This window comes from Chanodichthys erythropterus, chromosome 24 (assembly GCF_024489055.1).
Source record: "Chanodichthys erythropterus isolate Z2021 chromosome 24, ASM2448905v1, whole genome shotgun sequence".
Lineage (NCBI taxonomy): Eukaryota > Metazoa > Chordata > Actinopteri > Cypriniformes > Xenocyprididae > Chanodichthys > Chanodichthys erythropterus.
In genome coordinates this window covers 31,073,948-31,094,155 of record NC_090244.1, presented here as the reverse complement: position 1 = coordinate 31,094,155, position 20,208 = coordinate 31,073,948, and the positions used below count along the sequence as shown (strand labels likewise).

The window sequence follows — 20,208 nt, the reverse complement described above, 5'->3', positions numbered from 1 at the left end:
CTCCCCATCATCACGGATCACCTGCACCTGTTCCTGATCATCACTCCCTATATAACGGACTCACTCCCTTCACTCCTTGTCTGTCCTAAATCTTATATTGAAGTGTTTAGTTGTTGTCTCCTCGTTGTGTCAATAAAAACCCATCGATTGTGGATTTCCGTATTAGCCTCATTTCTACAACAGCAACACGTAACACCGGCCTTATATACCCGTATGTCCAGGGGCGTGGCTTCACATGCCTATTTTCATTGGCTTTTTCTGATGTGCTCAGATGTGATTGGGCTCTCAAGGATGATCTCATAAATCAAACATAACTGATTCATTAAAGCATGTAGAAACACACAGTGGTAAAAACTCTTGTGTAATTAAGTGACAGAATGGACAGTCCCTGTTGAGCTCTATATATATGATGATGATCTTGAGCTCTTAGTGTGGTTCTGTTGTGAGATCAGGTAAGCTGTGCACCTGCAGGTGAGTATCTGGGGTTGAGTACAGCCGGCAGACTGAAGCGCAGCGCATGATCGGCCTGAACACTGAGCTCAATGATGTAGACGATGGAGATGATGGCAGTCTGACCACAAATAAAGTATACTTATAACACAAATTAAGTACACTTTAATATCACTAATCAAGCATGTAATCAGTCTGGCATATACTTAAAGTGTACTAAGTATACTTGAAGTTATTCCAATTTAGCACCCAAAAGTACTCTAAATATACTTAAAGTTGTGTTTTTATACAATGTAATTACAACTAAAATATACTTAGTACAAAATTAGTTGTTTCAAAATAGCACACTTTAACTAATCATTAACACACTTGAAATATACTGATAATTAGTCTGGCTGCAAGTATACTTAGCATACTGTTTTTTTTTTTTCCACTAGGGCACCCCCCGGCTCTTAATGCATCGTGTTTCCTTCTGGAGCATCAGTGAATGTTTGAACCTTTTTTAATAGTTGAGTTTGAGTCCCTCAGTCATCCTCAGTGTGAAAAGATGAATCTCAAAACTGCTGGAAAGGGTTCAAATATGCAAAAATGCTCGAAAACTGAAGAATCTGCAGGATCTGGAGGATTTTTCTGAAGAACAGAGCTCAGTTTAACTGCTCAGAACAAACAAGAGACTCATGAACAACCATCACAAAACACAAAAACAGTCGTGGATCATCAGGTAACCACACACAGTATTGAGAATCAATGCTTCACATACTTTTTAACTTTTGAATTCAGCTTTTTTTTTTTTTTGTCTTGTGAACTAAATGCAAACATCTTTTATGTAAAATATCTTACTCAAGACAGTACTAAATAAAAAAAATAATAATATGCATTTTGTATGATCCCTCTTATTTTGTCAAAGTTTTCACATTTTCACAGATTCTGTAAGGGGTTCACAAACTTTCAAGTGGCACTGTATATACATATGAAATAAATGACACTGCCCATCTGTAGATAATATCAGGTAGCAGGAAGTGTCTTGCATATTTAATTTTACACAACAGATTTTCGGTGACTTTCAGTAGCCATGTTTAGTTATATTGTGTAGACAAATGCAAACAGCAGTTTACAGTAACTCTCCCTCAGTTTGAGTGGGTGTATGTGCCACTGGATGTTAAATATCAGTTGTCTTGGCCCACTATTTGTCTACACAGAGTTAAAGGTCAGTAGCTGTCCTTTTCTCTGTAGATGAAGATAAGAGTTTGTTTTCAGAAGATCACATGTACACTTTCATTTACTTTAAAGATCTAAGCTCATTTCTTGCATGTGATTGACTGCTAAAAATTGAACATACCTTCTAATTTGACTCCAAATAAAATTATTTAGATTATTTAAATTTACATTCTTGAGTATTCCAACATTGAAACCTTTAAGTTCAACCTTTAAGTTCAACCCTGAATTATGTGGTCAGGAGTAAAGCTTTTGCATGTCTTTATTTGAACTGAGCCCATTTGTATTTATCAAACTCATCACAAATGAATTTTTGGACAAACTAACAAACTCCATATTAGCACAGGTTTTTGAACTCCATTGCCTACATGGTTGAATCATTAATCAGATGATCAATACAGATGTTTTGAAGGACCTCCTTTAGCATGAGAGTCCCTTTAAAAGAGACAGTCCAGTTGATCTCATGACATGGATGATCGCTCGTCATCATGGCTCTGAATATGAGCTGCTGTTGGAAAGGGCTCCTTCTGCTCTCTTTCCTCCTGATATGTGTCAATGGACAAGAAAGGCTGTGAGTTTTTAACCATTTCTGCTGAGGAAGGCAGACATTGTTTGTTTTCTAAGTGTGATAAATTATTAGTATACCTTTAGTAATTGTGTCAGATAAGTCTTGATGCTTTCTCCTGTATTTATTAAACTGATCTGTGTTGCACAGTAGAGGTTTGCTGTTTGAAACACAACTTAAGGCATGTATAACATGACTCATAATTGATTCATCATTGATTTTTGCTCCCAGTTTAATTTTTTGTTATATTTCTTATTGTATCTAACTACACAGGCAATATTGTATGATAATTGTGTCTGGACAGATCTTTCATGGTGACATTTCCTGCTCTGATTGATTCGGGATCTGAGGCCAAACTGTGTGCAAGTCTTCTCAAGCCCAATGAAAGCCTTGTCATGAACATTCATCTTGTTCATGGAAACCAGAGCACGTTACTGCTGCAGGAGAAAGCCGAGGAAGAGTTTCACCGCTGCTTTAACTTCAAGGTCTGCCATCAACAAAATGTGCCCAAGATGATGACAATATAATCAAATATGTTCGTTTCAGCATAATGCATCTAGTTTTTGTGATGGCAGGTTGTAAATACAGTACATAATTTCTCATCAGGCTCCTCTGGTCGAAGCAGAATCAGTGCAGAGTATAAAGGTAGAACTTCACGGAAAGGCTTTCAAGATGACTGAAGAGAGAAATGTCATGTTCAGGCCTTACCATCCTCCGACCTTTATCCAGACTGATAAACCCATCTATAATCCAGGACAGACAGGTGAGCTGTGAATGCTTCAAAGACTAAACCTCAGTAAATAATGCTGGTGTCACTGACATCTAATATACATCAAGTAAAGCACGTTATGGTCATGCAGTGAACTGATGTAGCACCATAGGTCAAAAATTACAAATGCTGCACAAACCAGCAGATGGTAAAAGAGTATGAAGTACACATGTATTTCACACTTTTAAACAGAAAAGAGGAGCAGAAAAGTTTGAGGAGCTTTGGAAACATGAGAATTGGTCATCTAGTGTGTGTTTGAACAATCCCCTCACATTATTCAGCCTAAATACTGTAATTACAAAAATCTGATGAAGTAAATCTCTTGATATCAGTATCTCTATGACTTTATTTTATATGAAACGTATTTCATTAACTGATATAATGTTAATTTACCAACCTAATGAAGTATTAATATCTGTTTTGTACATTTATAATACACTGACAGTCACTAAACACAGTGGTGATAAGAGTCACATGATGAATCAAAGTTCATCACAAACAGATTTTCCACAAGCTGAGGAGGACAACACTAACATATAGAAGGTGCACACAGTGTCATTCACACACACACTAAACACCATCATGGTAACATGCATGACATTTTAAAAATGCAATAAACATTAATTTAACAACATTAGATGTAACATTAAACCCTAATGTACATAACTGATTAGAAAAAAAATGAGAAAAACGAAGAAGAAACAGAGTTATTTCAACAAAAATATATCAAATGTGAAGTGTCACGCAGGGAATTGTGTAAATGTCAATTTATGGTTTTTCACTGTAAATTTTACAATGAATTGTTATTTTTCACTTCCAAAAACTGTGAATTTAACAGTATTTTACCGTAAAATTACATTAAATGTACCGTTAGATCTATTACAGTTATTCACCGTATATAGTACGGAAACTTTCTGTAAACCAATTGACAGTTTTTCACCGCAGCATTTTTACAGTCTTTTACTGTTAAAATCACGGTTGTTTTTTACAGTGCAGGAGTGAAATACTGACTGACTGTCCCTTACAGAAGAGCTGAAGACGTCAAAAGTGGAGTTTTTTTAATACACATTTCTATTTTACAGTAAACTTCAGAGTTGTTTCCATGGATACAAACTTTGCACCCCTTGTTCAGCAGGTCAGATGTGTTTATCTTGCATCGTTGAATACACGTTTAATAAATAAACACATTTTTAGCTCTTAATCTTTAATTACTCTTTGCTCTTTTACAGTATAGTAGAGTGGTTCTTGAGGTAAGAACACAAAACCGTCTGTGCAGTCATTACAAACACACCTTTCAAATCTGATTCTATTACCTTTGCAATTATTGCATTTTCAGTAGGCTAATTAAACATTTCTTCATTGATAGTCAGGATGTTACTAAATATCTGCACTGTGGCTTTGGTATTAAACAGGACAGTAAAGGTAACCAGATTGGTCAATGGACAAATGTTTCTTCACCAAGGTGGATTTTGCAGCGTTCTTATGAATTAAACCCCGAGGCCCGTGAAGGCATGTACAAACTGAAGGCTTTTATTAGTGACTGGATGATCTCACATGGTTTTGAGGTGAAAAAGTATGGTAAGTCATAAAAACAATTGTTTGCATTGTTGCGTGGGAAGAATTTCAATAATATGTTTGAATATTAAAATCTAATTTGACTACTAATTTCTGCCTTCTGACTTCTAGTTTTGCCTAAGTTTGAAGTTACTGTAAAAAGCCCGAATAAATTAAATTTTGAAGAAGAGGAACTGATAATTGAGGTTTGCGGAAAGTGAGTGGTTTATTTTATTTCCTGCATTAAGAGAGCATTGTGTTCGTCCATTCTTGGCACAATTAAGTTGCTTGATTTAATTGATAATTAAATCAGTTACTTACTGTAACCCCCATCATAATATATCAGATGCTTAACTCAAGCCTGGGCTGTAGATCAGTTGCTTGTACCTTTTTCATAGATACACGTACGGACAGCCCGTAGCTGGTAAATCATGGGTGAAAGTGTGCCGTGATCATTCCCAGTCCCATCATTTTCTTTACCACTTCCATCAATTCACTCCAGTGTGTTTAGAGGAAACCATTGAGGTATATGAGTTGAAACGCACTAATAGTGCATTGTCTTTCCTCCATTTCTCCAATTAATTAGTCAGTATGCTATGTTTGTGTTCATTCATTATAATTAGATAGAAAAGACAGGCTGTGCCATCCATACCTTAGATACATCAGTCTTTCTGAACACCACACTAGAGGACAGGCTGCAGAATTCCCTTCGTGTTGAGGCAGTGCTGACAGAAGAAGGAACAGGTGAGCTGTTGGATTTGGTCACATCCCATTACCCACATTTATTGAATTTCTCATTTTTGATGTTTTACTCTTATTTGAAGAAATACTTATTTTGGTGTTTTTACTGTTACTGTACAGAGATCACCATGAGACAATCTAAATTTGTATCTCTCACTCATGAAATTGGTAACGTCACATTTATTGACCTTCCCAAAACATATGAACACGGATCAGTTATAGAAGGAAAAGTAAGTATGTCTCACTTTAACACCATTGATATGTACAGAATTATTCTGTCATTTATTCCTTCAAAACCTTATTTTCAACAGATCAAACTCTCAGATTTAAAAGGCGCACCAATTCAAAACAAACAGGTTTATCTTATCACATGGAATTCAAAACTGCTCCTAAATCTCACGACAAACAGCGATGGACTGGCCAGCTTCTCTCTCAATACATCCAGTCTTTATAAGTGGAATATTTACTTAATTGTAAGAGAGTTTGTGTTCACTTTTCTTTTGTGTTCGATTGCACAAGTTATTTGTGATTCTTTGTTATCCAGGCAAGTGTCTATCAAGAGGGCGATTATTATTACCACAACAGGCCTTACATCTCTGCGGATAAAAAAATAGTTCAGCTCCTCCATCCTGTTCCATATCCTCTTCCATATCCACACAATCCAACAAGTGAACTGATTATAGAGAATACTAAGCAGCCATTAAAGTGTGACTCTGAGTTTACAGCCACCATCAAGTATTCGTTTCTTGGAGAGACAGTTGAAGACTTCAAAACTGACATTGTCTATATGGTGAGAATATGCGCAGTATGTCCATTCTTACAGTGATGTTTTTGTTTAACAGTGATAACTGGATGCCTGTTTCAGGTCTTGTCCAGAGGAGTGATCGTTCATCATGGATATGAGACGGTTGAAGTGAAATCTTCTAATGGAGTAGCAAGAGGCACGGTGTCATTCAAACTGTCTGTTGGTGGATATCTGTCTCCTGTAATGCAGATTCTGGCGTACTGTGTTCTGCCCAGTGAAGATGTTGTTGCTGGTAGCAGAAATTTCGACACTGAAAAGTGTTTCAAAAACAAGGTGTGTATTGTAGCTTTAGAAATGAGCCTCTTTAAAACTGTATTACTGACTCAATTCTAAAATAAAGCCTATTCACTGTATGTCACAGGTGTCTCTGCAGTTTTCTCCTGCTAAAGCAGTTCCTGGTGAGAAAAACACTCTCCAGCTCTCAGCTCAGCCTGGTTCGCTGTGTGGCCTCAGTGCTATAGATCAGAGCATCCTGATCCTGAAGTCTGGAGAACGCCTGGATACTGACAAGGTGCAGATGCCTAAAGATTTAGGGCCCTATTTTAACGATCTAAACGCAAAGTGTAAAGCGCACGGCGCAGGTGAACTCAGGGCGTGTCCAAATCCACTTTTGCTATTTTAACGACGGAAAAACGGTCCGTGCGCCGGGGCGCATTTTTGAAATGGGTTGTCCCTATTCTCTTAATGAGTAATGGGCGTAACGTTCAATAAACCAATCAGAGTGTCATCTCCCATTCCCTTTAAGAGCGAGATGCGCTCGCGCCATGGCGGATTGCTATTTACATGGCGGAATTTGTTGGCAGAAAAGCTGAACGCTTTTCAAGCGAAGAAACCGATCTTGCGCTGCGCCTTGCGTTGCATTGCGCCGGGTGTATTATAGGGCCCTTAGTATTGAACTGTGACAGTGTGAATCAGACTTTAGTTATTACTGCTCTGATCCAACAGTGTTTAAACTGACATCCGTTCTCAGCAGATTTAACATTAATCTTCATTCTTTCTCACCAGAATGCATTTAAAGTTTTGTTGGAAAATACATGATTTATTTAGTGTAGAATTTTTAGAAATCATACTGATAGTGTGTGAATGTGGTCCCGTCACAGATCTTCAACCTGCTGCCAGTGCAGTCGAGGTCAGATTTTCCTTACGCTGTTGAAGATGAGCAGGAGCAGGAGTGTCTGCACATGAGACCCCGTCGACATGTGCCGACAGGCAAAGCCTATGAATCCTTGAAGGTAACGGGTGCAGTAGATGATGATTAGCAGAGTAAATACTGCACATGCGCCCCCTTGACTATACTGACAATTAAAAGTAATTTGAATTTTCTTGGCTTTTATTGTGGTTCATCTTTTCCATTTGACAGAGAGTGGGATTGAAGATGGCAACAAATTTGGTTGTGCGATTCCCTCGGTGTCTGTCATACAGAGGCTTGATGTTTGACCCACTCCTTATAGGTACATCATGTACTGGTATTACAATTCAAGCTCTAATGTTTAAATATGTATGTGTTAGTAATGAAATATATTTCAGAAAATAAATTTGTGAGACTTGTTCAATTAGTACTCAATTATAGTGATGTGACAAAGGATTTTCTAGGGTTATTAACTTTGAATCAGTTATCGTTGGTAACAAAAACCTAACTATTTAACTTTTGTAAAATAAAATCGACACATTAACTTTGGCAGCCCTAAAATCTTAATAAACTGAAACTAGAAAACTTTGATAACACTAAAATAATTCAGTATATGAAAATAAAATAATGTATATTAGAAAGATGATCCAACTTCCATTTGCTGTTCATATATGACTGATATAGACTTGGTTATTTTGAGGTGCTGTTCAAATACATAAAATATAAAACTATAAAATATCACTTTTTTTCCAGGGATACCTCCAGATTATCCACCATCTTTTTCAATGCTTCCTCATTTTGGTCTTGGTTTTCTTATTGATGCTGGAGATTTTAGAACCACTGACAGAGATTCTCCAGTAGTTACGGTTCGCTCCGTCTTTCCAGAAACCTGGATCTGGGAACTTGTTGAAGTGGGGTATGTGAAGCGTAATCCGTATATTTAACATCACATTTATCTTATTACTCATCTTTAATACATCATCTCCCATCACAACCACAGGACAGAAAATACATTGCTTGCTTTGCAGATTCTGAATCAGTTTTTTTAATCATCTGTGTGTTGAAACAATGGCAGAATCAAATATGCCTATTGTTGTAATTCTTCCACAGGGACTCTGGATCAGCTCAGATTCCTGTCACGGTTCCTGACACCATCACTTCTTGGGAGACGGAGGCCTTCTGTCTGTCCTCCGACGGTCTGGGTCTGGCTCCTCCTGCTCAGTTGACAGTTTTCCAGCCCTTCTTCCTGGAGCTCTCTCTGCCTTACTCCATCATCCGTGGGGAGATCTTTGAGCTGAAGGCCACTGTCTTCAACTATCTGTCCAAGTGCATCATGGTGAGATTTCAGACTCAGTCTAATCAAATCATATCCAATATGCCACTAATCCTGTGTGGTTGATTGACAGGTTAAAGTGACTCCAGCTCCTTCATCAGACTACACTCTCAAAGCCTCCTCTGATGATCAGTATTCATCCTGTCTATGTGCTGCTGGAAGAAAAACCTTTAAATGGATCCTCAGTCCTTCTGTTCTTGGTGGGTTTTCCAGTCTGAATCATTGTTTCTCAGTGTTTGTGTCTGATGCATCTACATGTACATGTCTTGTGCTGCAGGAGTCTTGAATATCACTGTCAGTGCGGAGGCAGAGGCGTCCCAGACTGTGTGTGACAATGAGATCGTGACCGTCCCAGAGAGAGGACGCATTGACACGGTCACACAAAGTCTGCTCGTACAGGTCAGCGCACATCAAACAGCCTTAATGCTGCTTCTGTCAGTATGATGTGTTGATGTGATTGTTTTATGCTGCAGGCAGAAGGAACTGAAAAGACTGAGACTCACAGCTGGTTACTGTGTCCAAAGGGTAAGTCCACAGACTCTATTTAACATCATAGCGTTACTCTGCTGATCATCGCTGATATGTGTTTCTGCCTCTTCACAGGTGACACTCTCTCAGAGGAAGTGGCTCTGACCCTCCCTAAAGATGTGATAGAGGGATCAGTCAGATCCTCTGTTTCAGTCATTGGTAACATTTACAAATACAAGCAGAAATGAGGAGATTGGGTTTGGATTATAAAATGTAGTGAGTTTTATTAGGGTATGGTTTCTAGGAGACATATTGGGTCGGGCGCTGAGGAATCTTCACGGATTATTACGGATGCCGTACGGCTGTGGAGAACAAAACATGGCTGTTCTTTCTCCCAATATTTACATACTGCAGTATCTGGAGAACACGGAGCAGCTCACCTCAGCCATCCGAGAGACAGCCACAGGCTTCCTGAAGAGCGGTGAGAGACATAAACCATGTCAAGAAAATACTAAGAATAAGAAAATACTGAGATTGTGTTTTCTTTTATATACCAAATTACACATTTTTAACACACCTGAATGTCATTCAGTAAAGTTAAATAATCAGACACTTGAAGTGTTAACCATCATCACACTAAACAGGATACCAGAGACAAATGAACTACAGGCATTTTGATGGATCATACAGCACATTTGGTAATGGTGATGGGAATACATGGTAAATATATTTCCACTATTTCTTTTGTTAAACAGAACTAATATCAAGGTAATCTTCAGTAACAAACCTAAGAAGATGGTACAAAAACACATTTAAAAATGTGTCTCTCAGTTCAAATGATTTGTTTTTAGATTTGTGATGAATAGAATGATTTATTGAATTGAATTATATCTTCCACACCATCAGGTTGACTGCCTTTGTGCTGAGGTCCTTTGGCAGAGCACAGAAATACATATTTATCGATCCAAACATTATTCAGAGTGCAAAGGAATGGTTAATAAACAGACGGGATTCAGATGGCTGTTTTCTCCTACAGGGAAGACTGTTCGACAACAGAATGAAGGTCTGTTAACATCTATAAATCTATACAAACCAAAACCATAGAAACCACCTAGAAATGGCCTGGTAACTATCTAGAAAACCTGGAATCTATAAGACCATTTAGGGCCCTATTTTAATGATCTAAGCACATGGTCTAAAGCGCACGGCACAAGTGCAGTTAAGGCGTGTCCGAATCCACTTTTGCCAGTTTAACGATGGGAAAAATGATCAGTGCGCCTGGCGCATGGTCTAACAAGGTTGTCCCTATTCTCTTAATAAGTAATTAGTGTTTAATACAGTAGTCAACATTTGAAGTGGATCAAAACCTTTCATTAAAGTTGTCGTAAAACCAAAATGCCATACCTGTTCTTGTCCTAGGACAACTTTTAACTTTTTTGATCCGCTTCAAATGTTGACTATTATATTTGGCATGTTTGTGTGCTGCTGCGTGTGCCTGTGTGTGTAATAAGCAGAAGCATATAGGCACATATTACTAATGTAACGGGGGTAAACCTCCTCTGATCTCAAGAGATGCTCTAGCGACTGACGCTGGAGGTTGCAGCCTTTAGCCTCCTTGTTAGAGCGTCCGACTCCCACGCTGGAGACCCAGGCAAGCAGGTATGGCAGAGAGCAGGCAGAATCGTAGTCGAAGAACAGGCAATGGGTCAGGGCTGGCAGATAACAATCGTAAATCCAAAGCAGAGCAAATAGTCCAAAGGGCAGGCAGCAGAGAATCGTACACAGGGAACAGACAGGATCAGGAACAGGCAGACAAACAAGATAGCTAACGCTCAGAATTACAACAGGAGAATACAAGACCACGCAAAGTGTGTGAGGATGTGAGTGGCTTAAATAGTCCAGATAATGTGAGTGCAGGTGATTGGCAGGGAGGATACTGGGAAATGTAGTCCAGGAACGACTGAAACTGTGCCGGACTGAAACTAGCAAAAAATACTTGTCGCTCCTGGCGCTGCATTGTACTGGGTGTATGATAGTGCCCAAAGACTTTCTCAAGCCAACATCAAAGTTTGTCTAGATACACTTTCCTTTAATCGTTTCAGTGTGTTGCTTTATTTATCCTTTATTTCCCATATATTGCAGGGTGGAGTCAATGATGAGGCAACCATGACTGCCTACATTACTGCATCATTGCTTGAACTGGAAACTCCAGTCACAGTAAGTTCATCTACAGGAAACACAGTATAAACTAGGGCTGCACAATATATCACGATTTATTGAAAATTTTATTGCATGCAATTTGGCAAAGGCTGCGATTCTTTTATGTGCAGCTTGTCAGAGCTGTACGGCTCTGTGATCAGTAGTAAATGCTTCTCCATCTGAAAGCCAGAGGGCGCTCTTGTGCAGAAACTACAAATATGTCCTGCTGCGGTAGTAGATAACACGCGTCATTCCAGGAAATCCTGTATTATCGCTGCTGTAGCTGAATAAACAGAAGATTGTAATGCTTTGATTGATTAAACATGACTAATAAACACACGACTGCCTTATTCTGTGTAAGAAGACTCATCATCTCACATGCTCAACTATCGTTATGGAGTGAGTTTGGAGTAAAAACATGTTATTAAATATTGTCTTTTGTTGTACAAGATGTTAATAAATGCTTCTTATGTCTTGAAAGATGTTTGACGCGTGTTTCTTTTTCAAATGTACATTATAAGCGACTCAAACTAGCAGTGCTTTCAGATAGATTAGCATTTGGAGCCATACTTAGAACACTAAGAATGGCGTTTAAGCACTATATCAATGTTATTTTTCGTATCGTGCGATAAAACGGGCTGCCCTAGTATAAACTCGTAGAAAAATGACACTCACAGCGTTTGTTTCTTTTCGTTTTTTGTCACAGGATCCTGTCATCAGTGAAGGTTTATCATGCTTGAGGTCTGTCATTGCAGATGTCAGAAACACTTACACCACTGCTCTGCTCGCCTACACTTTCAGTCTGGCTAGAGACATGCTCACTCGACAGCAGCTTTTCAAGAAACTGGAGAAAGTTGCTATTTCAGACGGTAAGAGGTTTGTTTCTGATGACTTTGTTGTCTTTTATGACTGCACTATTGTACATGTGTGTCTTTTGTCCTTTAGGGTCTCTTCTCCACTGGTCTCAGTCTGCATCTGCTGATGACTCCGAGTCTCTGGCAGTGGAGATCAGCTCATATGTGCTGCTAGCCGTTCTCACTGCAGATTCAGTCACCACAGCTGATCTTGGCTATGCTAACAGGATTGTCAGGTGGCTTGTGAAGCAGCAGAATGCCTATGGAGGATTCTCCTCCACACAGGTTACTCAAACTTCTCCACTCAAACACACTATTGCTGAATGTGCTGGTGTGAATGAGTAAAAGTGACATTACTGAACACATTTATTTCCCAGGACACAGTGGTGGCTCTTCAGGCTCTGTCTTTGTACGCCACCAAAGTGTTTAGCTCTGACAGCTCCAGCACAGTGACTGTACAGTCAGAAGGAGACACTCACCACTTTGATGTCAATCAGGACAACAAGTTACTGTACCAGGAGAAGCAGCTGCAGAACGTTCCAGCCAAATACAGAATTGAAGTGAAGGGCTCGACCTGTGTGTCTGTGCAGGTCTGTAGTGTGTTCAGCTTCATTTACTCATACTCACTTTCTCTCTTTTGTGGTTATTCTGCTGTGAGATGATTTATGAATGTGTATTTGTTTGTGTTGACTCTCTCAGATGGCCCAGTTCTACAACATTCCCACTCCTACTGAAGCTAAAACATTGAGCATTGATGCTAAGATTGAGGGAGATTGCAAAACATTGGGACAAAATTTCATTTTGAAGTTCACTGTCAAGTAAGAACATTTGTGTTCGTTAAAAGACAAGACCATGATTATGAGTTAATATTTACTGACAAATAAATCTTTACTGAATATTTTGGTAACACTTTAATTTGATGGTTCCTTTTGAACATTCTATTGACTGTAAGTATCTTTGCAACAACATCGTCCCATCATTTCCGGTGTTCCTCAAGGTTTGTATCTCGGCCCTGTTTTGTTCCTTCTATATGCTCCCTCTGGGATTAATCTGTCAAAAACTGGCTTTTGTTCTCGCTTATTTGTAAATTTATCATTTAAGAACCATATCTTTTCATTTTCTCTTTTCCAGATATGATGGTCTACAGGAAAGGACTAACATGGCCATTGTGGATATTAAACTCTTATCTGGATTCACAGCTGAGACATCACTTGTGAGTTTTAGTGATTCATCACAGCTTGGAAGTTCTTCCAGAATACATGCATCACTTGTGGAAAGGGTCGATTCTAAAAATGATCATCTCATAATTTATTTGAAGGAGGTGAGAGAACAGCAACATTCACATGATTTTATTTCATTAGATTGATTCATCAACATATTATCTGTAATGTCCATGACTGATGAGTTTGTTTCCTCCTGCAGATCCCACGAAATATTCCAATCAATTACCAGATACAAATGAAACGGGTTCTTCCAGTGAAGAATCTCAAGCCAGCTGTGGTCAAAGTGTATGATTACTACCAAACAAGTAAGATTTAATATGCCAGCGTTGAATGTTTTGATCATGTGACGCACATTGTTTATTCAGAGTTTTTCCCTGTACAGGTTTCCATTGTTGTATGAATGTGAAATCTTTTTCTTTCAGGTGATCAGTCAGAGGCGGAGTACTCCTTCCACTGTGAATGAAGTGCATCGGCCATGACAAAGATGTTTGAAAACTCAAGTTTAAAATTATTATGTTCATTCTTTATCCTGGACAAAATTATTTCCAATAGCCCAAATTTGAACAAATTTTTGGCCAACATGACTAATGAATTCTCAATGCATATGATTAATAAAAGTGATGAAAACAAGTTATGGTGAGCTGGTTGAATTGTTGAATGTGTAGTAGCTACATGGTATGGCAACATTTCGAAATCCAATGAGATTATTATGGCGACATCTTGTGAATTTTGACACACTTTAGATTAGGGTCCAATTCTCACCAACTAACTATTGACTATGACTTTTGCCCCATAAACTCCTAATTACTGCTTATTAATAGTTAGTAAGATAGTTAAGTTTAGGTATTCTGTAGGATTATGGGATGTAGAATATGGTCATGCAGAATAAGGCATTAATATGTGCTTTATAGGTACTAATAAACAGCCAATATTCTAGTCATATGCATCATAATAAGTAACTAGTTAATGGTGAGAATTAGACCCTAAACTAAAATGTTACCATTTTTTTTAATCTTATCTCAGCTCTGCTTTTTTGTGACACACTGTAAGAGGGCAATTTATATACATTAGTGTCACAGAAACGGTCTCTGTGGTCCCCTCCGATCGCCACCTGAGGGCGCCATCACCGGAGTACTAACCGGTCTCTAGAACTACAACTCCCATCCCACATACCTGGACTGATTACACCTCCCACCAGCAGTGCATTCCCTGGACTATTTAAGACTCCCATAACCCATCATGCTTCGCGAAGTCTTAATTTGCCCTGCATTCATTTCTGAGCGTTTACCCTGTGTATTGTTATCCCGTGTTTGACCTTGGACTGCCTGACCACCTCGTTTGCCTATTGCCGCCTGCCTTGTTGTACCTCTGCTGGACTATTCTGCCCTGTCTGACGCCTGTCCTGACCCTCTGCCTGGTACCGACCCTGTCTCTGTTTATTCTACGTTGTTCCTGTTGCTGTTATCTGACCATTGCCTGTACGACTACGATTGTTTATTAAAGGAACACTCCACTTTTTTTGAAAATAGGCTCATTTTCCAACTCCCCTAGAGTTAAACAGTTGAGTTTTACCGTTTTCGAATCCATTCAGACGATCTCCGGTTCAGGCAGTACCACTTTTAGCATAGCTTAGCATAGTTCATTGAATCTGATTAGACCGTTAGCATCGCGCTTAAAAATGACCAAAGAGTTTTGATATTTTTCCTATTTAAAACTTGACTCTTCTGTAGTTAAATCGTGTACTAAGACCTACAGAAAATGAAAAGTTGCGATTTTCTAGGCTGATATGGCTAGGAACTATACTCTCATTCAGGCGTAATAATCAAGGAACTTTGGCTGCAGCAGTGCAATGATATTACGCAGCGCCCGTGAGCCCCTGCTTGCACAGGGAACGTGCCTTGCAACCATGGAGACGTATGTGAGAGACGCTGCGTAATATCATTGCACTGCTGTAGCCATGATACGGCAGCAAAGTGTGATAGGATTGCCAGCATACGAATGTTTGATGAATCACACGTGAAACCCATAGATTTATAAATGAGGCCCATTAACTTGCTCTCAAAAGTGTATTTATAAGAATTTATTTTTAGGTGAATGGGATTTTGTTCATTTTAACAGCTTCTGAAGCTACCAAATATGCAGTTCAAATACGCAGTATTGTAACTACACGTTACCACATTGACATCCCTATATCTATGAAATTGAACCATATAGGGCCTTAAAAATGAAGATTACAGAAGAAAAGTTTCATAAGAACAAGAATCTAAAGTGACATTAAGATATCTTTATCAGTCTTGAATTAAAGACCTGTAAACTTCAGAAAAATGTGTGTTTGGCCCTCAGACAGGTGTGATGAATTCAGTTGTTTTGATAGAGGAAAACAAGATTCATTTCTATTTTCAGTGTTATTTGTTCTTTACACATTCTTCTTTAAACACAATAACTATCAACATTGTTCTTGACCATTGAAAATGGGTAAATTCAACAGTTTGAACATGGAGTCACATTGGGGTCCCAATATCAATGGGAATGAAATATATTGAAAAGAACTATAACTAATAATATAGGTAGGTGAATGCTCATCCACTACGGGGCTCCGGTAAGAAGCGTGACAGGAGACATGGAACAGTTCAACTCTTTATATTTGTTTGCATATTTGGCATCATTCAGTTATGTGCAAGGTATTAAATGTGGTCTTTCTGAAATGAACAAAATAAAAATATACATCAGTGTATGTCCAATAACATTAAGTTACATAAACAAACAGTAACACACTACTGACAAGTTATGCATGTACCAATGTCACAGAGAGGGGATTAACAGCAGTGAACATATGCACGTGAATCACTGTATATAGCTCTCATATTATAACATAGTGCACAATGTAAAATTCGGTTGCACAAACTGAATATTTAAACACAACAACATAATAAACATGTATCACTTATAATTTGTATAATTAAATAATAAACTTACATTCAATCACGCACATTAACACCTGAAGAAATGGCGGAGCAAACGGCTGGCAAAAGTGAAAGTAAAAACACAATAGCGGAATAGCGGAAACTAGCGCCACCCAGAGGAAATACACTATAAGATGTTTCATGACAAAAGTCCTTCCCGTATACTCTTACAGGGAATTTAGAACAGCCGCCCCCAGATTAGCATAGCTAAAATGTGTGAGAATAAATTCCCTAGTCCTTGGGGTCAGCGTCACCTCCATCCGGAAGTGCTGGAAGTCTGACGAGTTTGGCCACAGGTCGTATGTATAAGCGATCACTGACCTTGATTTGAGCTGATCTAATGTGTCCATCAGCACTGGGTATCAACTTGACTACCTGACCAGTTGGCCAATGGGCTCTGGGAAGCTGAGGATCCATAATCATCACTACCATATTCTCAGTTAAATCTTGGGTTTCTCGCTGCCACTTCTGGTGAGTCTGAAGGCTTGGGAGGTAATGCCGGGTGTAATATGACCAGAAGTGATCCACAATGGTTTGAGAGTGACGCCAGTGACGCTTGGATAGCGGTTCAGGAGTGTAGATTACCTGGGGGAGTGAGGCGTCTCGCCGCCCCATGAGCAGCATGTTAGGGGCAACCGGGTCTATGTCTGCCACATCGGATGAGACATATCCCAATGGCTTGCTGTTAAGGATGCCCTCAACTTCGATCAGTACTGTGCGTAGTACTTCCTCTGGAACTGACTGGCTACCAACAACTACCTGCAGGGCAGACTTTACTGATCTGATCTCCCTTTCCCATGCACCTCCGAAGTGTGGTGTGGCGGGAGGATTCATCCTAAAGTTTATCTGATAGTTAGCCAACAACTCTTGCAGTTTGGGTTCCATTACTTTGAAGGCTTCCCGTAATTCAATTGCAGCTCCTCGGAAATTGGTCCCCTGATCCGAGAAAATTTCGGATGGGGTTCCTCTGCGAGCTATAAACCGTCTAAGTGCCAACAAAAATGCATCGGTATCAATGCTATTGAGGAGGTCAATGTGAATGCATCTGGTCGTCAAGCACTTGAAGATGACTCCCCATCGTTTTTCAGTGCGACGGCCAATCTTCACAATGAAGGGCCCAAAGCAGTCAACTCCAGTTGAGAAAAAAGGCGGTTGGTATAGTCGCAGACGAGCTAAAGGTAAGTCAGCCATGATAGGCACAGTCGGCTTGGCTCTCCAATTTTGGCATTCTACACACTCTCTCTGATGTTGCCTTACCGCTTGTCTGCCTCTCAGGATCCAGTAATGGCGACGGAGTTCGGCGAAAACCCTGTCAGGTCCTGGGTGGAGAAGGCGTTCCTCAAAGTGCTTTATAAGAAGTTTAGTTACTTTATGGTGCGGGTCTAAAACCACTGGGTGGATCTCAATTTGACTTAAGTCATCCAGTTTCCGCAGTCTTCCTCCCACACGGATCAATCTCAGTGTGGAATCCAACTCTGGTGCAAGTGTGTTCAGACGACTGGAAACAGGCACAGGTTTCGCTGACTTCAGGGCTCTAAGCTCCTCTGGGAAGGTCTCCTCCTGACATTGACTCAATATGAGTACTTCCGCACTCTGGTAGTCAGGGTGTTGTGTGCTCATGGTTTGGGTAGCTGCCCCGTGAAGAAACTGGTAAGTAGCATTTACCAAGTCTCTCCAGGAAGTATACTGGGATGCATCAGGAATCCCAGAACTTTGATCCCCATTCCCAACCAGACCACAGAAGACAGCTTTCCTTTTCTCTGATATGTCATCTTGGGCCTCTAACAAGGGCGTGACTGGCCAGTGATCTGGTGGTTCACAAAGGAATTTTGGACCCTGACTCCATCTACCTGGGTTTGCCAGCTCTGTAAGTTTCCTCCCTCTGGTGATATCATCTGTCGGGTTATTGGCGGAATTTACATACCTCCATGAGTGAAGCTCGGTCAACTCTTGGATTTCCGCCACTCTTGTCCCAACAAAAACTTTATATTTACAAGACTCTGACTGTATCCATGTCAGGACAGTAGTAGAGTCAGTCCATAATGTCACCTTCTCTATGGCGATGGTCAGTTCCTGACTGAGGAAATTGGCAAGCTGGGCACTGGTCAGAGCCGTGCAAAGTTCGAGACGTGGCATTGACAGCTGCCGTTTGGGGGCTACCCTAGAGCGGGCCATAACAAAGGAGGTGTGGATCTTCCCATGCTACTCAATAAGGAGGTAAGCCACCGATCCATAGGCCACTTCCGATGCATCACCGAACACATGCAAATTAAATTTTGATGTCTCCACATCAAAGTTGGAAGGGATGTAGCATCTGGGAAGCTTGATCTTGCTGAGGTCGGGCAACTCCTCCTCCCACCTATTCCATTTCTCTAGCAAGTCTGTGGGAAGGTTTGGATCATCCCAATTCCTTGGTTTGGCCCAGAGCTTCTGGACAAGAATCTTGGCCCGTGTGGTAAAGGGGATGATAAACCCCAGGGGGTCATTTTGTGATGCCAAGACCTTATAAATGTGTCTCATTGTTGGGGGGTGATTTATCATTTCACAATTCCGGAAGCCCACATGGTCTTCTAGACAGTGCCACACCAAGCCCAGAGCTGGTTCCAGGGGATCCAAATTATACTGCTGCAACCACAGTTCAATGCTCTCTGAGCGAGCTGTGGAAGGTAAGTGCTGAATGACTGAAGGTACATTAGAAGCCCACTGTCTTATTTCAAAGCCCCCTGAGGCTAGTAGAGGTCTCATCTTGTCAATCAGTTGCTTAGCTTCCATAGCAGTGGCGAAACTCTGCAGACAATTGTCTACATAAAAACTCCGCTCTATGGACTGCAGCACTTCTTCATTTCCGGGCTGTTGGCTGCACACATGTCTCTGTAGAGCAAAGGTGGCGCAGCAGGGACTGCAGGTTGTCCCAAAGGGCAAGACCTGCCACTCGTAAATGTCAGGTGGATCCTCCCTACGCATGTTCCTCCAAATAAACCTCAACAGGGGTTTGTCTTCGGGTAGGAGTCTCAACTGGTGAAACATACCACGTATGTCACCACTGATGCTAACCGCATACTGCCGAAACCGAAGGAGAACTCCCAACAATGAGGCACTGAGGCTGGGACCAGGAAGCAGCTGCTGATTAAGGGAAACACCTAGATGCACAAAGGAGCAATTAAAAAACAGCCGATCCTTGCCATTGTGGTGTACGAGGTGATGTGGTATGAACCATGACTCCTCAATGGGCTGAAGATTCTCCAGGGGTATCTTGACAACATACCCTGAATCAAGGAGTTTCTATATCTCAGCTTCATACATCTTTGCCTTTTCTGTGTCTTTGCTGAGACGCCTCTCAGTGTTTCTGAGGCTGGACAAAACTGACTCTTTGGTTCCTCTCAAAGGTGGGGCATCCCGTTGTAGCAAAAATTAACTCAAAGGGGAAATATTAATAATTATTCATAACTCATTATGATTATTAATTATGATTAATTATGAATATGCAAATCCGTTAATCAGATTAACTGGACGTAGCTACATTAAAATTAACATTACAATCAGTTAACCTGTTCGTCCAGTGAACGCTCAGTGTTGATTGTTTATTAATTCTAAGAAATGTCAATTTCCAAGTTATGGAAAAATAATATTTCTTATTGTACTGTACTACTCACGTAGTCCGGATCTATCACTTAAGAGGCAATTCATTAGCAGACGGAGTCAGAACCAAACGTGTATTGTGCACAATCTTTATTAACTAACTCACAAACACATAACTAAACTAACAAACACATAACATAACATAACATACATAAAGGGTCACACACACACACACACACACGCAAGTCAGAATGAGTAATGATAGTGTTGAACCGGAAGAGATGCTGTTACTAGAGCTACATGAAATGTCAAGGCAATCTGGAAAGGAATCATCAGTTTCTTCAGCAATAGCAAGGTAAGT

General features: G+C 40.1%; 1 protein-coding gene across 2 annotated transcripts; it reads left to right on the top strand.

Annotated features, from left to right (window-relative positions):
- The first annotated feature begins 2,104 nt into the window (after positions 1 to 2,104).
- LOC137015293 (alpha-2-macroglobulin-like) lies at positions 2,105 to 13,922 on the top strand. Of its 2 annotated transcripts, XM_067380153.1 has the most exons (33): positions 2,105 to 2,236; positions 2,535 to 2,715; positions 2,837 to 2,993; positions 4,082 to 4,134; positions 4,229 to 4,249; positions 4,412 to 4,577; positions 4,686 to 4,770; positions 4,952 to 5,078; positions 5,177 to 5,297; positions 5,415 to 5,524; positions 5,606 to 5,767; positions 5,839 to 6,084; positions 6,160 to 6,372; positions 6,461 to 6,610; positions 7,200 to 7,331; positions 7,460 to 7,550; positions 7,982 to 8,144; positions 8,339 to 8,564; positions 8,635 to 8,761; positions 8,839 to 8,960; positions 9,035 to 9,086; positions 9,165 to 9,248; positions 9,334 to 9,510; positions 9,674 to 9,749; positions 9,936 to 10,092; positions 11,172 to 11,246; positions 11,935 to 12,097; positions 12,174 to 12,367; positions 12,460 to 12,672; positions 12,782 to 12,900; positions 13,214 to 13,403; positions 13,505 to 13,610; positions 13,728 to 13,922. In XM_067380153.1, the coding sequence occupies exons 1-33, from the start codon at positions 2,154 to 2,156 to the stop codon at positions 13,766 to 13,768; spliced, it is 4,383 nt and encodes a 1,460-aa protein (XP_067236254.1). In that variant the 5' UTR covers positions 2,105 to 2,153; the 3' UTR covers positions 13,769 to 13,922. The 2 variants fall into 2 exon arrangements, 1 of the variants encoding a protein (XP_067236254.1); XR_010893935.1 differs by lacking the exons at positions 12,782 to 12,900; positions 13,214 to 13,403; positions 13,505 to 13,610; positions 13,728 to 13,922 and having other exon boundaries at positions 11,984 to 12,097; positions 12,460 to 12,593.
- The last annotated feature ends 6,286 nt before the right edge of the window (positions 13,923 to 20,208 follow it).